General features: G+C 30.7%; 1 protein-coding gene across 10 annotated transcripts; it reads right to left on the minus strand.

The window, feature by feature from the left end:
• Positions 1-891: 891 nt before the first annotated feature.
• Positions 892-14,718, minus strand: LOC106670025 (epsin-2). Of its 10 annotated transcripts, XM_014400001.2 has the most exons (10): positions 14,485-14,718; positions 14,109-14,149; positions 5,228-5,314; positions 4,328-5,001; positions 3,540-3,687; positions 3,425-3,457; positions 2,147-2,237; positions 1,578-1,766; positions 1,213-1,517; positions 892-952 (listed from the first exon to the last, which is right to left on the minus strand). In XM_014400001.2, exons 2-9 carry the CDS (start codon positions 14,109-14,111, stop codon positions 1,213-1,215), a joined length of 1,530 nt encoding a protein of 509 aa, XP_014255487.1. In that variant the 5' UTR covers positions 14,112-14,149; positions 14,485-14,718; the 3' UTR covers positions 892-952. The 10 variants fall into 10 exon arrangements, with proteins under 10 accessions (XP_014255487.1, XP_014255485.1, XP_024083625.1 ...); XM_014399999.2 differs by having other exon boundaries at positions 14,109-14,718; XM_024227857.1 differs by lacking the exons at positions 14,109-14,149; positions 14,485-14,718 and adding an exon at positions 8,718-8,736.
• Positions 14,719-16,750: the final 2,032 nt, after the last annotated feature.

A 16,750-nucleotide genomic window follows, 5' to 3' on the forward strand; every position in this document is an offset into this window, starting at 1 on the left:
GAAATATAACATGAGGCGAAATAAAGGAAAACGTGACATCTGAGAAAACCCTGATCTAAATTATTTACTTTTATACGAAAAATTACAAAACAAGATTAATTACATTTGGTTTTTACATTTTTTTAAATATTGAAGCTGGTGTTTTTAATTATATAAAAAATTAGACATTATAAACATGAGATTGAGTTTCATATTAACCAAAAATTATCTAGCAATTTCTCTCAATTTTTAAAATGAACAGTAACAATAATAGTTACAATATAAATTTGAAGTTACCTCAGATGTCATTTTAATACAAAAAGTTTAATACTATAACTTTCATATAGTTAACAAAAATAAAAAAGAAAGAAAACAACCTTTTAAGGGTCTTCCATAAATTTATCAATCACCACTGCTCCTACAATAACATCAGATATAATGATTTTCAAGATGTCAGTGATAAGCTAAAATTTTATTTTCTAAACTGTATTTTGTCCGGAGTACTGGTATCACCTTGAAAATGCACTAAGCTTATTTACAACACGTGTAAAAATTTACAACTACTTTCACTTCAAATGTTTTATTTAAGCTCAATAGTGGACGATTGATGAATGAATTTTAATTTGGTGTGAACAGGTAAATAAATCTAAAAGAATTTAAATCTCAAGGGAAAAGGAAAGATAGGAAAACCGAAGATAAATCTAAATATTAAAAAATTGGAAAAATACTATTTACATTTTTATCTATTTTCCCTTCAATAATACTGAGAAGACAAAATAATGTAGAGAAGCGTCTAAAGAATTTTTATTTGAAGGTTGGATGATTTTTGTATAAAAGAAAAAATGTAACAACATAATAATATAGTTAAAACAATTAATGATTGTACACCATATTCATTTAATAAAAATATTCTGGTATTTAAATTGTTTTATTACAAATAAATTCACCCCATAAAACCAGTTAAATTGTGAATCTGTAAAAATAAAAAAAGCAAACTGTTAGTTTCAATAAATTTTTCTTTAAAAACTTAAAGTGATGAGGTTAAAATTTCAGTCAGCTTAGCACCAGAGTTTTTCACTGCTTTTATTCTCATATATATATTTTTTTAATATATGTTATATACACTAAACTTTGTAAAACAACTACTTGAAAACTATTTTTATTTACGAAAAACTTCCAGTTAATTTTGATGTATCAAAGTATGAGAAAATGTTGAATCACACGATTGATTACCTATGATAAAAAAGGGTTTGGCTGAGGCACCATTGGTTGTACAATGCCCTGCGAAGTTGCAGGATAAGGCGCTCGCATTGGCTGCAGCGGTGTGAGTGGTGAGAACGGGTTGGCTGCAACTGTGCGAGGTGGCTGCGGAGTTTGCAAAGGAGTCGGCGTGACAGGTTTGGTGACAAGGTTGTCTAAGTTGACAAGTGCTGAGTTCTCCCCTAGAAAACTGTGTGGGCTGCGCTTTACCATTGTCGATGTGCTCTCTTCAAGGCCGTCTCCGAGATCTTTCATATCAAATGGGTTAGGACTGCCACCTGAATGATATATAGGTTAATTTTACAGGTTATAGTTAAATTTTTGTTTGACCTAATTACCAGACTTATTGTTGTTAATATTGTTTCTATCTCTATTTGAAATTATATCAAATTCATCTAGGTCCGTGTTGCTCGGTGATGAGAGCGATATAGCTGGGCTTGGCTCCGTTGCCGGTGACCATGGGTCATTCTGCTTTAATGGAGTTGGGGAATGAGCTTTCCATGGATTATTCGGCTGCACTGGTACTGCTGTAAAAATAATATTGTCATTTTACTTCTATACTTTATTTATTTTGTGTAGAGATTAGTGACCGTTAATCGATAGTTATTCAGATATCGTGAGATGCGGTCGGGTAGGTTTCAGAAAAACATTTTCTTTATCGTGCCAACGTTTCAATCTTTTATTGAGATCATCTTCAGGGCCTGGGATTTACAAACAATGTTTACATTTAACAATTACATTTAGGATGTGGAAAAGTGAATTTATACAATGCAAAATATAAAGAAGATGATCTCAATAAAAGATCGAAACGTTGGCACGTTAAAGAAAATGTTTTTTCTGAAACCTACCCGACCGCATCTCACGATATCTGAATAACTTTATTTATTTTTTTAAATTAATAAATTACATGGCTTTGACTGCACTGGCATCACTGGTATAGGTGACCATGGATCTGAATGGTTGGTTGTTGTGGATGAAGAAACACTCCATGGATCAGCCTGAAATGGAAAACAAAAAGTTTACACAATTTATTATAATTATATATTTTGGGTAGAAACATATAAAAATGCAATTAATTTTCAATTACATAAACTTTAGGACAATATAATTAAGTTTAACGTCAAAAATTTAGCACAACTCTACAATAAAGAGCAAATATTTTCGTATTTCTGCAGTGGGGTGGTATAAACCCGATATGAAATGCTACTTTTTTATATGTTAGAATTTCTGCTCATTTATTTTAACAACAAAGCATTGGTGTATAATTAAAAAAATTACAGAGGAAAAGGGTTAGCTTCTAACGTGAAGACTGAAAAACGTATCTTTCAAATTGTAACGAAATAACTCGCTCTATTTTTAATTAAATTAAAATAAACCACAAAATACTACATAATTTGTACACAAATAATGATAAAATTATATAAAAACTAGAGTAGGAGTGTTATCATTAACGTATTTAAGTACTTTTGGTCACTTTTTTTTAAGTTAATATGTAATATAAAATAATAATTTTTAATGCAATTTTTATTTTTATTTTGTTGTTTTGGTACTAATAGTTATTAATGTTTTTACATTTTGTCAATAATCTTTTTATACTACACTATTTATCAGTTTTAACATTTCTAGCCCTGGCTGTTTCAGGCCAAGGCCTGATTTGAAATGTTAAAATTGTGATTTAAACAACTGTGATACATAGTTTGTTATAAAAATATTGTTGAAAAAGTGCAAAAAAGTAATAACTTTAAAAATAATAAAATGCTGAAAGATGATTAACAATGTTATACATTGGCAGGCTAACAATTATTTTACAGGCATTGCATAACTGTTATTTTTATCAATAGAAATTATATTTGTCTTTGCACACAAGCAAGCTTAAAATGTTCAAATTTCAATTCAAATTCAAACATTGCATCTATTTCTGAACACATGAAAATTAGTGAAAAAATTTTGTAAGATACACACAGGAAATAAACCCAAACTATGGTAATAATTTACTTTTACATGTAAAGCAAATGTGAACGAACTAATGTCAATGTTCTCCATACTAATTTACAATTTAGTACTAGTTAAAAAATTATTTCATGGAATGAACAGGAGATTGCAATGTACAAAAATGACTGTACTCTAAAGTTATATTTAAAACTCAAGCTAATTTCATTTTTGGCCTATTCATACTAATGCTTACCGCTGGCCAATATGAAAGATTCAGGTTCAACGTCTGTCGAAAGAGAAGTTGAATAATAAAATTGAATAGTGAATTACTGGAACTGGACAAAGTTTTTGTTATTCAACAATCTCACCTGAGGCCTCGGAGGCGGTAAAGGTACTGCCCACGGATCCTGAATTGGTAAGTTGTTCGCAGGAGGCAATTCCGGCGGAGTCAAATTGACGTCGAGCAGGTCCAGCATATGACTCCCTGATTTCGTACCACTGTCAACACTGTTTTGTCTAAACATAATTAATATTATCTCGTATAAACCATTCACTCATAATATTTAAAAACTTTTGAAAGCGTTAGTTTGAAATTGGGAAAAAGACAATTAAGAACTAGTTTGAGAAAAAAATTAAAGGATTTCATGACTCAAAATGATTAATTATTAAATTAAAATATGCAAAATGCAACACTTTAATCTAATTACAATGTAGACAATAACTTTATTTGGTTAATAAAATTTATTGTTTCAATAATTTCAAATACTATTTTGTGAATAAAATTAAAACTGAAATCATAAGCTTCATCTATTCTTTCAAAATAATTATACTTTTTTCTTTCTTTTTTTGAACACACATACATACTTAAAAAATTAAAAATTATAAAATGACAAACATTCAGTACTCTCTCTCCCTATTATTTTCATTTTTTGTTCTAATAAGAATACCCCCATTAATAACCTTTTCTGGTGTAAAAAAAGGTATTAAATAAACAGAATAAATAATTTTATTTGGTATAATGTGAACACAGATGACTAGCTGTCATCTGGTGCTTTTGTATAATTGATAATAAACTCAATAATCAGATTGGCCGGAATGTACATGTACACAAGACGCATTCAGTCAAACATTTTTTTTATTCAACTGACATACATACCTGAATTCGTTTTGACTCTGAGAAATCGCTAATTGCAATCTGACATCATCACTTCTACGTTTTTGTTCTTCTTGTTCTGCTTCTTCCCTGGACATGGCTAGAGCCAATTGAAGCTGCAGTTCTTCTTCGCCAGCTGTGGTTGGTCTTGCGCACATAATATCTACTTTGTTCGGTGCTTCCATATCGCCAGATCCCCAGGCTCTCGACTGAAAACTCGGACTTGAAGGAGATGTGGCATCGAGCGTCATGTCCGAGCCGAAGCCCGAGGCAGTTTGGGCAAGCCTCTCCTTCGCTTTAAGAGCTCGAGCCCTTTCATTCTTGAGGCGTTCTTCATCCCTGAGGAGGATTACAAGCTGCTTCGCTTTCTCGCGCACGTTGACCCCCTGATCCTTCCCTTCATCAGTATGCTGGAAGTCTCTTAAAGTCTGAATGGCAAAGATGTTCTCTTTACACTGTTGGCCGACTTTCTCAGACCCAGTCTTAATGAGATATTCGAGGAGAAGGAGAGCCTTGTAAACGTGTCGCCAATTACGCCCATGATCGTTGAGACGCTTCCAGATCATCTGCATAATCTCAGTAAATGCCACCACATTATATGTCAAGTCGGCAATTTCCGTCATCAAAGTACTGCTCGGTCCCCAGGGATCATTGCTTGTCGCCTCTCTCACTTTTACCTATAAACGTGTAATTTTTAATCAAAAGCAGCCAAGTTCAAAAGAAAAATAGTTAAGTGAAAAAAACTAAGGGACACTCGTTTCAGTCGAATGCCACTTAATTAATTAACAATCAACCTAATAGCTAAACATTTTCAGGATCGACAAAGGTGTGATAACACCAAGGAATATTTTCACATAAAATACCAATAAAATTTTTGTTTGAAATAAAAACTATAATTCATACCTGAGCATCTGAATAATTGTGAGCTAGGTTTTTAATGTTACGTCTAAGCCCTGCCACGTTGACTTGCATATCTTCTTTCTTCCGCATCTGGAGAAAAAAATTATAAATAGTTGTAAAACTAGGAATTGAGGATGTGAAGAGTGCAACATCCTCTGCACAATGGTTCCTTGTTAGCCATGAAATTGCAATTCTCCACTACATTCAACATACCAAAAATCACGGATTTATAACCACATAACATCCTATGTGATGGCCTTTTTGAAAATGACTTTGTTTGACGAAGCACTACAAAATGTTCTATTTTAGATCATTGAATAATCCAATTTTGTCTAAGACAAAATCCGTGGCTTTGCATAGACCATCAAGAACACAATATGTACGTCAGATAAAATTAGAAAAATGAGGTTTCATTATAAATACTATTGATCATTGGATCCTAAGATAACTTCACTTAAAAACAGGATTACTAATTATTATTTAAACACCAAAAGATTTTAAACAATTGAAATGTCAGTACATTGTAACTTACAAAAACCCAATTTATGACTTTTCTAATTTTCATCACACAAGTTTGATCTTGAAGGTACTCTAGTTGAGAAAACTGAAACGAACTGTGAAACGAATAAGAATTTTTAAAAAAATATTTGATGTCATGTGACTATGAGAATCTGAAGTTGTGCAAATGTGATAAATATTATGAAAATATTAAATGTTTGTTATAAAATTCAAGCAAAACTTTCAATATAAAAACAACTATAAATAAATGTATGCTTATAAGTTACAAAGAACAGCTGTAAATAAAGATATCTGTGCTCATGGTTTATTGAGTTTTACAAGCAGGGCATTGTTTCATATTTTTATGGAAAGAAGCTTGCAATATTATTCATCAAAAAATTATTAGCAGTAACAGACAACACAGATTGGTTGTGATCAAAATAACAGTTAACAAATTTTTAATATGGTTCTGTACATTCTTTAGCACAAATCTATTCCTAAAAATCATATGTAGAGGAAAACTTGCCAAAACATCTTTCTAATTAAGTTTCATAAAAGGTTGAAAGGTAGACGTGCAAAAAAAAATCTGCAGGGAGTTTGTGACGAACTGTTTAATAACATAATTTAATTAAATCCTTATAAATTTATAGAATTTGGTGAATTATAATTAAAACACAATGTTGAAAGAATAAATTCAGATATTTTTGTTTAAAAAAAAAAAGCAGTTTTATAAGGGGTCATTTTCCTTAATAATTTATAACTGTTTTGGCAGTGGTTTGCACAAAATCGATCACAATCCGATTCTGTCATACATGTACATGTGTTTAATATTTGTTGGTGAAGTTGGGCTTTTGATTGATGAGATAATTTTTTTGACGGGGGTATACAACAGCAGGGGTCAATATCAATCCCCAGGTACTGATAGTTTTGAGAGGGAAAAAAAGGTGCATTTGTATGTAATCTAGAGGACGTGAATTAAAACCATGGACCTTTTACATTACAGTGATGAGTTTTGTGAGAATATTGTTGTTAGTAATGGACAGTGTAAAATTGTGTTTGAGAGGGGAATAATTGCACAAAGTAGAATGTGTTACAACTCAGAAATTTTGAACCTTTTTTTTTTTTTTTTAAACATCCTAGAAATATGCAGAAATGAAATTATATGGAATTGATGTACAAATTACAAAATATGAGAGTATTTTAATAGGATTGGTCAAGTGTGGGTTGGCTAAAAGCACCAACAGACATTTATCCTAATTGTGTCTCTACGAATACCATACCTTCCGATAAGTTCCAGGATGGAACTTATTTTATAATTAAAAAATTCAGATGAGCTTATTCACGATAATCACTAAAGGTTGGAGTACACTACGGAAGAAAGCCCACCAATTAAATGAGTTTACAATGGTGTTTAGTTGTGGCTTCCCACAAGAATAGCTTATTGATTGATAGAAGCTATAAGTTTGCTTAAATTTTTTAAAAATTCAATCTACCTTGATAAGGAATGTGTTTAATTAATGATTTCCTTCTTATCAATGAGATTTCTTCTAAAATACAAAATACAGTGAAAAAATGATTAGAGGTGGATTAAGAATTGTTGTGATGTAATAATAAAAAGTTTGCCATAAAAGAAAAATTGGAAATTTTATGTGATAACTCTCCAACAACAGGTCAACAGTGTTATTCTACATAAAGATAAGTAATTTCTATCACAGAAGAGGGCTTAACATCCAACAACCCTTTTTAAGTGTAAAGGATGAGGGAGTCAAGCCACTTTACAATATTATCTTAACCTTTCAATCTATCAATTAAAATTCCATTGGTCTGTGCTGGGATTGGAACCCAGAACTGTTAGTGTGACAAATATGGGCCATGCATGCCAACCTCTTAGTCACTGTGATCCCCCTGATAATTATTACATTAATGTTTTACAAGTATTGTCTAATAAAATTAATTGAACATATTGACCCATTTATCAGCAAGGAATGGCCCTTCAATTGGAATACATCAAATATCAAGCAATCTTTCTCTGCTGGACACATATCCAATCTCTGGCTGAAAAGTAAGTATGTGTCCATTTCACATGGCCTATCTTTAATCAGGTGAAGATGACCCTTCTTCTACGAGTCATATCCTCTGAGGGCCACATATTGAGAGTGCTCTTGACACTTGAAAACTTCTATGCCGATCCAGTCCACTAATACTGCCACTTTCTTAGAGTTATTAAAAATATTCTTTAATATTGTAAAACGGTTAAAATTTTCATTTCTAATATAAATATTTATATTTTCCATATTAAATTTTATTTTAAGATTAATTAAGGCTTTTAGTTGAGCTGAAAAAAAGTTAATGGCACGAGAGGGATTCGAACCCACGACCTTCGGCTAGATATGCCGCTGCTCTACCACCTGAGCTATCGTGACCTCGATCCACTCGGACATCAACTCCCCATCTCAGGGAAAACTCATAAGGTGGGGTTGAGATGGGGAGTTGATGTCCAAGTGGATCGAGGTCACGATAGCTCAGGTGGTAGAGCAGCGGCGTATCTAGCCGAAGGTCGTGGGTTCGAATCCCTCTCGTGCCATTAACTATTTTTCAGCTCAACTAAAAATCTTAATTAATTGTAAAGTATTAATTGGTCAAGCGGACCACGAAATTAGTGAATTTTATTTTAAGGTTTCACTCAAGTATATATAATGTTTTGTGAAAATATATTACAGGCAATAAAGTTGATTTGGAAGAACAAGAAGGTGAAATTATAAGGGTTGAATGTGTTGTAATAAAATAATTATGAAATTATTACTTTTAAAAAAATCATAACAAACGTCAATACAAAAGCTATAAAAAAGCAAAAATGTGCAGTTATTCTGGTTTTATAAGTATTAGCTGGTCACAGTTAAAACTCAATTGGATAGTATAAAATTAGAAGAAAAAATTAGTTAAAAATAAAAAGTTAAAAGCTCTCATGCTTCATTGCACATTCTCTTACACATACCTATGTGTGCCCAGGTTGGCAAAAAAAACACTACTCCTCTTACTTTTACCTCAAACCTACAATAACACCACTTTTAAATATGAAATTTTAAGTGAATTAAATAACACACAATAGACAATCAAAACCTATTGTGAGTACACCAATTATTAAGTTAGCTATGTTTACTCATCACTGACAAAGAGCAAAGGAAAAAAGTAAATCCCGTTTTACCAGAAGCAACAGAAAATATAATATGCTTTTCATCAAGACTTGGAAATATAACTTTGCTTGTCTACTTCTAATAATCAACTAATTTACATGGTTATGACCCTAAAATATTAAGGAAATTATCTATTTAATGTATTTTATGGTTTAATTATTCAGAAATCGTGATATGCGGTTTGGTTTCGATTTTTTTTTTTTAATAAAAAGTAAATACATTACTTATTTCATATTAATTTATGTCGTGTTAACTTTATGTAAAGTGTTAGTTAATATTTTCCAACTGAGCAAATTTAAGCTTATTAAAAGAACTAAATTGTGTACTTTAGTAGCTAAATATTATGTTACATTTTATTGTTACTACATTTAGATATAAAATAAATGAGAATCAAAAGATATAATCTAATTAGAATAAGAGAAGAATTGTAGTAATGAACAGTGGCTAAAATTACTTAAAGTCTAAGTTAAAATCAATGGACTGTAAAGACATTTTGTTGTAAGGATCGATAGTTAATGCTTTCTCTTTTTTCCAACGTGACAAGTACTGAGTAGAGATACAAATTGGAATCATGTAGAGTCACTTTGTCCACGCCTTATCTGATTATTTCTACGTTTAACATTGACTCTAGCAAGGAGACTTTCTTGTTATCATCTACATTCCAAGTATATTAATCATGCTGTTCCACGTTCTACACTGATACAAAATAAGATTTAATAATTCAAGGCCTGAAAAGAATGAAGTTTATGTCGCATGCGTTTTGGCAAAATTTGGCCAAACCACAGAATTAAAAAGGCAAGGATGATGACGATTTATGAAATTATAAAAAGAAGTTATGTATCAAATCTAGGCAAAAATGTTTTGTTAGAAAACGTATGCCCTATTAAGAACTAATTAAAATATTTTTAACTGCTCTCCATGTCTTGATTTTTTTTTTAATAAATTATTTTTGTCGTATTACTCACTTAAATGTTCATGAATTTTAATTATAAACTAATAGCATATAATACAGTTACATATAATAGAAAAACACAAGTGGTCAATTTTAAAAAAACATTTATTTAAAAATAATCCAGAAGTGGTTGTTTGTAGCTCAATTCTCCCATCATTAAAATTCATTGCTCAGTTGTTTTTTTCTCATTCAACTTGTTTATTATTAATTTGCATACTTAAAAACTAATTACACTATTACTAGCGTGAATTTTGTATAAATAAGAAAAAATCTGTTAAAAAAAATATATATATAAAAAAAAAAGCTTTTTTCGGCACTAAAACCNAAAAAAAAAAAAAAAAAAAAAAAAAGCTATATGGATGTCAATCCAGTGTGCAGATCTTAGTCTATCTGTATACATCAAGTATACAGTACTAGTATGGTACGTAGAAGTAGAAGTAACAAGAATGAATGAGAAGAATTAGAACCAATTTTACTGTGGTTTTATTCTGCTTCTTTGATAGTACACAATAAGAAAATTAGCAACATTCTGTTTTATAGTTTGTGTAACAATTTTTTTAATGAAATGTGTAAAACGAAAATAGTGTATTTCGTTTCAAGCATGGGCAAACAACTAAAAAAATATGTCTTTTTAAATTTTATAAATAGTTTTAATTTTTTTGTAAATACAAATAAAATTAAATGTAGACTCCTGTTTTAACAGTTTTTAATCCCATTTTGAAAATTGGTCCCAAGGACATCATGTTTGAAATAAATTCAATCTGTCACACTATGAGTAAAGGGTTGTGAAATCAAGAAAATGTACATTTTATCAATGTAGATTTTGTATCTAGCGTTTAATCAAAACTGTTCTATCTCAATGTATTTGAAAAAGTGTTTTGTATAGTGAAGGGATTTAAAGATTACCACAATGAGAAACAAGAATACATTTTGATCCTTACGAAAGTTTTCTTGTTTTGTACACTGCATGTGTACCTCATTATGAAATAAATAATTAGCAATTTCAACTGGTTTTGCATCAAGGCACAAGAGTGCGATAAATTGTGACGATTTCTAGGGTCTGACATGTCATGGGAAAATGCTGAATGCACAGTTCAACAAGGATAGAAGAATTCAAACATCAACATTTCCTATCTCTGTGTAAGATTTTATCATACACCTTTGACAGTACACTGATAAGAAAAAAACTTTTATATCGATACTTAAGGATAAGACAAGTCAGATTGACCTTTCCAAATGTATTTAATCTTTGCTAGAGGTGACCAAATAAGAAACAATACTAGATTGAGTAATTCGTACAATTTATGGCAGTTTTGTGTTAAGGTAAGTACAAGAGTGGACTTTCTAAAGGGGTGATTATAAATTGCGCTAATGTTATGTTTACCTAATGACTGAGCTTCATTAAAATATCTTTCAGTAATTTAAGTTCTGCCAAGTAGTCAAAACAAGTGGGTTGCAACTTCTGCAATGTGGATCTAGAACACAAGAAGGACAGGGTAGGAGTGTAAGGACCTGGAAAATACTCAGAGCCCATAGGAAAATATATAACTATATTTCCAGGGTGAAGTCCATGCAATTGAGAGATGTACTCAGTTCATTCTGAACAAAGAGTAAAAACAAGACTGTAACTATTATGTCAGATATGTCACTAGGCAGTCATCAGATCACTAAGCTCAAACATCATTAGCTTGAAAATGGTGCTTAATGGCAAAACTGAACTAAACAAATTATGTTTGTAAAATGAAGTTACTCTTTGCTGGGTTCTAGGGCATGTAGGAGTAGAGGGAAACGAGAATAGGGACACCTTGCAAGGGAGGGGGGAGCTATACTGTTGATGGTCCTGATAGGCGTAGGGATTCACACTATCAAATATTATACAAAAAAAATGAGGAAACAGCTGAACTCACGAATTCACTCACTGGGCACAAACAATCCTAGATCTTAGCAAGTTTTGGAAGGAAATGAGAAACAGAATGCATTAAAGGAAGCTGGAAAAAACTTCTGATCCTAACTGGACACTACAGACTGAATAGGCATATGAAAAAGATCAGTATAATCCAATGCAACACATGCAGATTCCTCAAGGAAGTAGAAGAGCACAACTAACTCAGGGCATTGTATGTGTACGTATATGGGGGAAAATTGATGGGTGACCATTATGAGAAACAAAAATTAGCAATTGGACAGCCTTCATTTATGCGTTTTTTGACAAACTACATGTATATTATTTCATTGTATGTATGTATATTTTATGTAAACAATTTATAGAATACACTATTTATGGAGTTTTGTGTCAAGATATATATACAAGATTAAACTTTATTATGTGTTTGGAATTCTTAAAAATGTGCAATGAATTGTGACTGTTTCTAGGGTCTGCCACATCATAGAAAAATGCTGAATGCCTAGATTGCAACAGTCCAAGGTGAAGGAACCTGAACCGGCATTGGGTCACTTATTGTGCCCGACTTCACTCTTGGATTTGATTCAACAAACCCACAAGTTAAGACGGACCCAATAAGTGACCCAATGCTGGTTCAGCACGAGTTCACTGACTCGCAGACAACACATAGCATCAACTCTACGGATAGGAGAATCCAAACATTAAAATTTCCTATCACTTTGTAAGCAATTTTACCAGTCACCTTTGAAAGTAGACTGATAAGAAAAAAGCACAACTTTTATACTGATACTAAAAGTTAAGACAAGTCTGGTAGACCTTACCAAATGTATTTAATCAACGCCGACATGTATGGTATGTGCCATTTTATAACTTGTACTATTTTATTTAATATTAATGATTGAGTTGTGTATGTTTGTATGTGGGAGAATTTATAAGTGATCATTATGAGAAAGCAAAATCTTTACTGATAATGACTTTCTTGTTATATGCGTGGTAATATTATTATATAATATGTAGGTATATTTTATGTAAACAATTCATAAACACATTTATGGAGTTTTGTGTCAACATACATCCAAGATTGGACTTTATAAAATGTCTACAATAGTTAAAAATGTACGATGAATTGCAACAATTTCTGAGGTCTGCCATTTCACGAAAAAATGCTGAATGCCTAGATTGAACTGTGGAAGGAATTTTTCCTATTGCTTTGCGAAATATTTTATCACACATATTTGACAGTATACTGATAAGAAAAAAAAAGCACAACTTTTATACTAATACTAAAGGATAAGTCAAGTCTGGAAGACTTTTCAAATGCTGTTTTATCACAACGACCTATTTCATTGCATACACTATTTATGGATTTTTTGTGTCAAGATATACGAAAGATTAAACTTTCTGTGTTTCCAATTGTTCAAAATGTGCGATGAATTTGCGACTATTTCCAGGAACACTCTGGATTAAGGTACGGTCTTGAAGAAAAAAGCAAATTCAGGCATAACTGCCAGGCTTTTTACTTATTTTAAGGTCACCATCAGAGCAAAACAATCTTAAAGAAGTTTCAAAGAAGACTGTTATAGTCCTTGTAAATGTTAGACTGAATCGGTCTCCAAGGAAATTGAAACGCAAATATGTCAATCTAAAGACATCTTTAAGATTGTTTTACCCTGGTGGTGATCTTAAAATAGGTCAAAATCTTAGCAGTTACAAATGAATTTGCTTTTTCCTTCAAGACCATAACCTAATCCTGAGTGTTCTTGAGTGATAAAGTGGTCGATATTTCTGACAAAAAATTTTCTAAACTATTTCTAGAGGCTGCCATATCATGCCTATAGATTGTAACTGTTCAACAAGGGCAGGAGAATTAGAACGCCTTGGTTTCTATCACTTTCTGTAAGATTTTATCAAAAACCTTTGACAGTACTGTGATAACAGAATTAGAACAACTTCTAAACTGATACTAAAGAAAGCAATTCAGACACAAAAATATTTTCCAAATGTGTTCAATCCTTGTAAACATGTTCTGTATGTGCAATTTTATCGCAACTTGTCCTATTTCACTGCACTTCAATAATTTCAAAGTTTTATTTTGAAGAATCATTCATTAATATTAAAACCGTGTATATTTTGTTTATGTCAATCCTGGCTATATCACTATCTGTGATACATAATGTAACCTAGACCGATTATTTTTCGATTAATAAGAAATAGAAAATCATCAAGTTAAAATCAATTTTATTAAATGTATTTATGTTGTTATTAATAAAGTGTTAGTACTTCCAAGTTTCTAAGTAATCATAAATTAGAATCAAAATAAAACAAGTGGTTATTTACCATTTTTGACGATTGGGAGGTGTCACTTTATCCAAGACGGGCTGTCCAAATAAAAAGCAGAATTTAGTTCAATTGAAAATAAAATAAAAAGTGTTTTAAACAATAAAACTAAATAAAATGAAAAGAAACTAAAATAAAAGACGTAAGGAACGTTATGTAAAACGAATTATGTCGTAATTTCTTTTTTTTTTTCGATCCACTTCCGCTTCCTCGGTGTCAAGCCGTAGAGTCGGAACGACACCCGAGAGCCGAATGAATCAACACGCAACTCGGAGGTCAAGAAGCGGCGAACGGCCGAATTGACGATTGAAACGCGGAATGAGAAATCCGAGCGCACTTGTCATTTGTCAAGATTCAATTTCTCCTGTGGACAAACCTTTTCTTGTTTTTTTGTTTGTTTTTTGAGGAGAGAATTTTTTCCTTTTCGGACAGTTTTCCCCTTTCTCGAGAAGGAACGCGGCCCCGGGGTCGTCGCCTACTGGAAACGAATCGCAGACGATGTGTAGAAGGCGAGTCGAGATCAAAACTGCACAAACATAAAAGATAAGAGAAGAAAAATGACAACACAGAATTTCGACAAATCAGCAAAAGTCAGCCAAATATGGCCGAAGTTTATTACCATGTTTTCGTCATGGTTGGCGCTACCTGTTGGAACCGGAACGACCCAACCAATTGGTGTCCACCCATTCATCAAAAAACCCAACCATCTCATAATAATAATATATTTTACGCAATGAATTCAATTTAGAATAATGTTTAAAAATAGAAATATAGAGTATAAAAAATATAACAATATAAAAGCAAAACTAAGAAAACAAATGAAAAAATTACTTAAGTATTAAACAATACATAATGAAAGAAAATAGTTTAAAAGAATGTTTCATACAAATAAACCTAAAAAAGATCATGTTTTCCATTGTTATTGTAAATTTTTGAATTGGCACTGTAAAATAATATAACATATTTTAAAATATTGCATAAATACATATGAGAAACAATTACATAAAAGTATATTGATTAGGCAAGTTATTTATATTTGTAAAGATAATACTTTAAAAGAATGCTTCATGTAAATATACCTAAAAAAGTCACGTTTATTATTGTTATATGTGGTGTTTAGTGACCATTAGTTAATGATTATTCGGAGATCATGAGATGCAGTCTGGTGTGACATAGGTTTTAGAAAAACATTTTCTTTATCGCGCCAACGTTTCAACCTTTATTGAGATCTGGGATTTATACACATTATTTAAATTTTACAAATACATGCAGGATGTCAAAAAAAATTAATTTATACAATGCTAGAAAATTTTAGATTAAAAAAAAATTAATTTATACAATGCTAGAAAATTTTAGATTCAAAAAACCGTTGAAACACACGGCAAAGAAAATGTTTTTCTAAAATTTATTATTGTTATTGTAAATTATTAAATTGTCACTGTAAAATATTATAACATATTTTAAAATATTATATAAACAATATTAGAAAACAATTACATAAAAGTATGTTGATTAAGTTTCTTGCATTAAATTTTCAAGGTAATCAGCGATTTTCTTTGGTCTTCATTGATATTATGTCCAAAAGCTTTACTTCAAAGGCAAACAGTTTCACAATATTTTTTGTTTTGAGTTATTTATTTCAATGGAATATAAGCACTTAAGACGGAAAAGATTTTAGGGAATTTAAGAGCAAAACTTTTTTTAAATTTGAAATGAAAGCCATTTCAATGATAGTAAGAATTGTTTATATCCCGTCTTATAAAGACTTAGAATGCTTGAAATATAGAAAATAGTCTAAAAAATTGTTCATATAAATATACCTAAAAAAAGATCACGTTTATTACTGTTATTGTAAATTTTTAAATTGTCACTGTAAAATAATATAACATATTTTAAAATATTATACACATACACTTTGAGTGACTACAAACACTTTGATTGAATCTAAAATTTCTAGAACTATAAATTCATATCTTTTTCCACATCCTACAGGTATTTGTAAAATTTAAATAATGTTTATAAATCCCAGGCCTTGAAGATGACCTCAATAAAGATCGAAACGTTGGCACGATAAAGAAAATACTTTTCTAAAACCTACGTCACACCAGACTGCATCTCATGATCTCCAAATAATCATTATGCACATATGAGAAAACAATTACACAAAAGTATGTTGATTAAGTAATTATTTATATTTATATAGAAAATACTTTAAAAGAATATTTCATGTAAATATACCTAAAAAAATATCACGTTTATTATTGTTATTGTAAATTTTTGAATTGTTGGTGTAAAAATATATTTCAAAATCCATTATGTGGATTCAGTGGTCAGATTGACCAAATTACTTCTTTCAATTCTTTTCATTTCAACCAAGACCTTACATAAAAATAATATTTCAAAATATTATATAAATACATATTAGAAAACAATTATATAAAAGTATGTTGTTTAAGTAAGCTATTTATATTTATATTGTCATATAAATAATTAAACTTTATTATTGTGAAACTTAAAAATGATTTACAAGAAATGAACATAAAAAAGTTTATCATTGTTATTACAGTCTGTTATTGTAAATTTTTGAATTGTCACTGTAAACTAATGTAACATATTTAAAAATATTATATAAGTACGAATAT

The sequence above is a fragment of the Cimex lectularius genome, unplaced genomic scaffold (genome assembly GCF_000648675.2).
Source record: "Cimex lectularius strain Harlan isolate CLEC.00 unplaced genomic scaffold, Clec_2.1 scaffold38, whole genome shotgun sequence".
Lineage (NCBI taxonomy): Eukaryota > Metazoa > Arthropoda > Insecta > Hemiptera > Cimicidae > Cimex > Cimex lectularius.

What these genes read in the sequence shown, in the direction of transcription:
- LOC106670025 (XM_014399997.2), bottom strand. Translation starts at nt 5,789, where the DNA reads ATGAAAATTAGAAAAGTCATAAATTGGGTTTTT. An exon ending in CAGAGTCAAAACGAATTCAG is followed by an intron (nt 3,688 to 4,327) that starts GTATGTATGTCA and finishes AATTATGTTTAG; the next exon opens with ACAAAACAGTGTTGACAGTG. An exon ending in TATTAACAACAATAAGTCTG is followed by an intron (nt 1,518 to 1,577) that starts GTAATTAGGTCA and finishes TATATCATTCAG; the next exon opens with GTGGCAGTCCTAACCCATTT.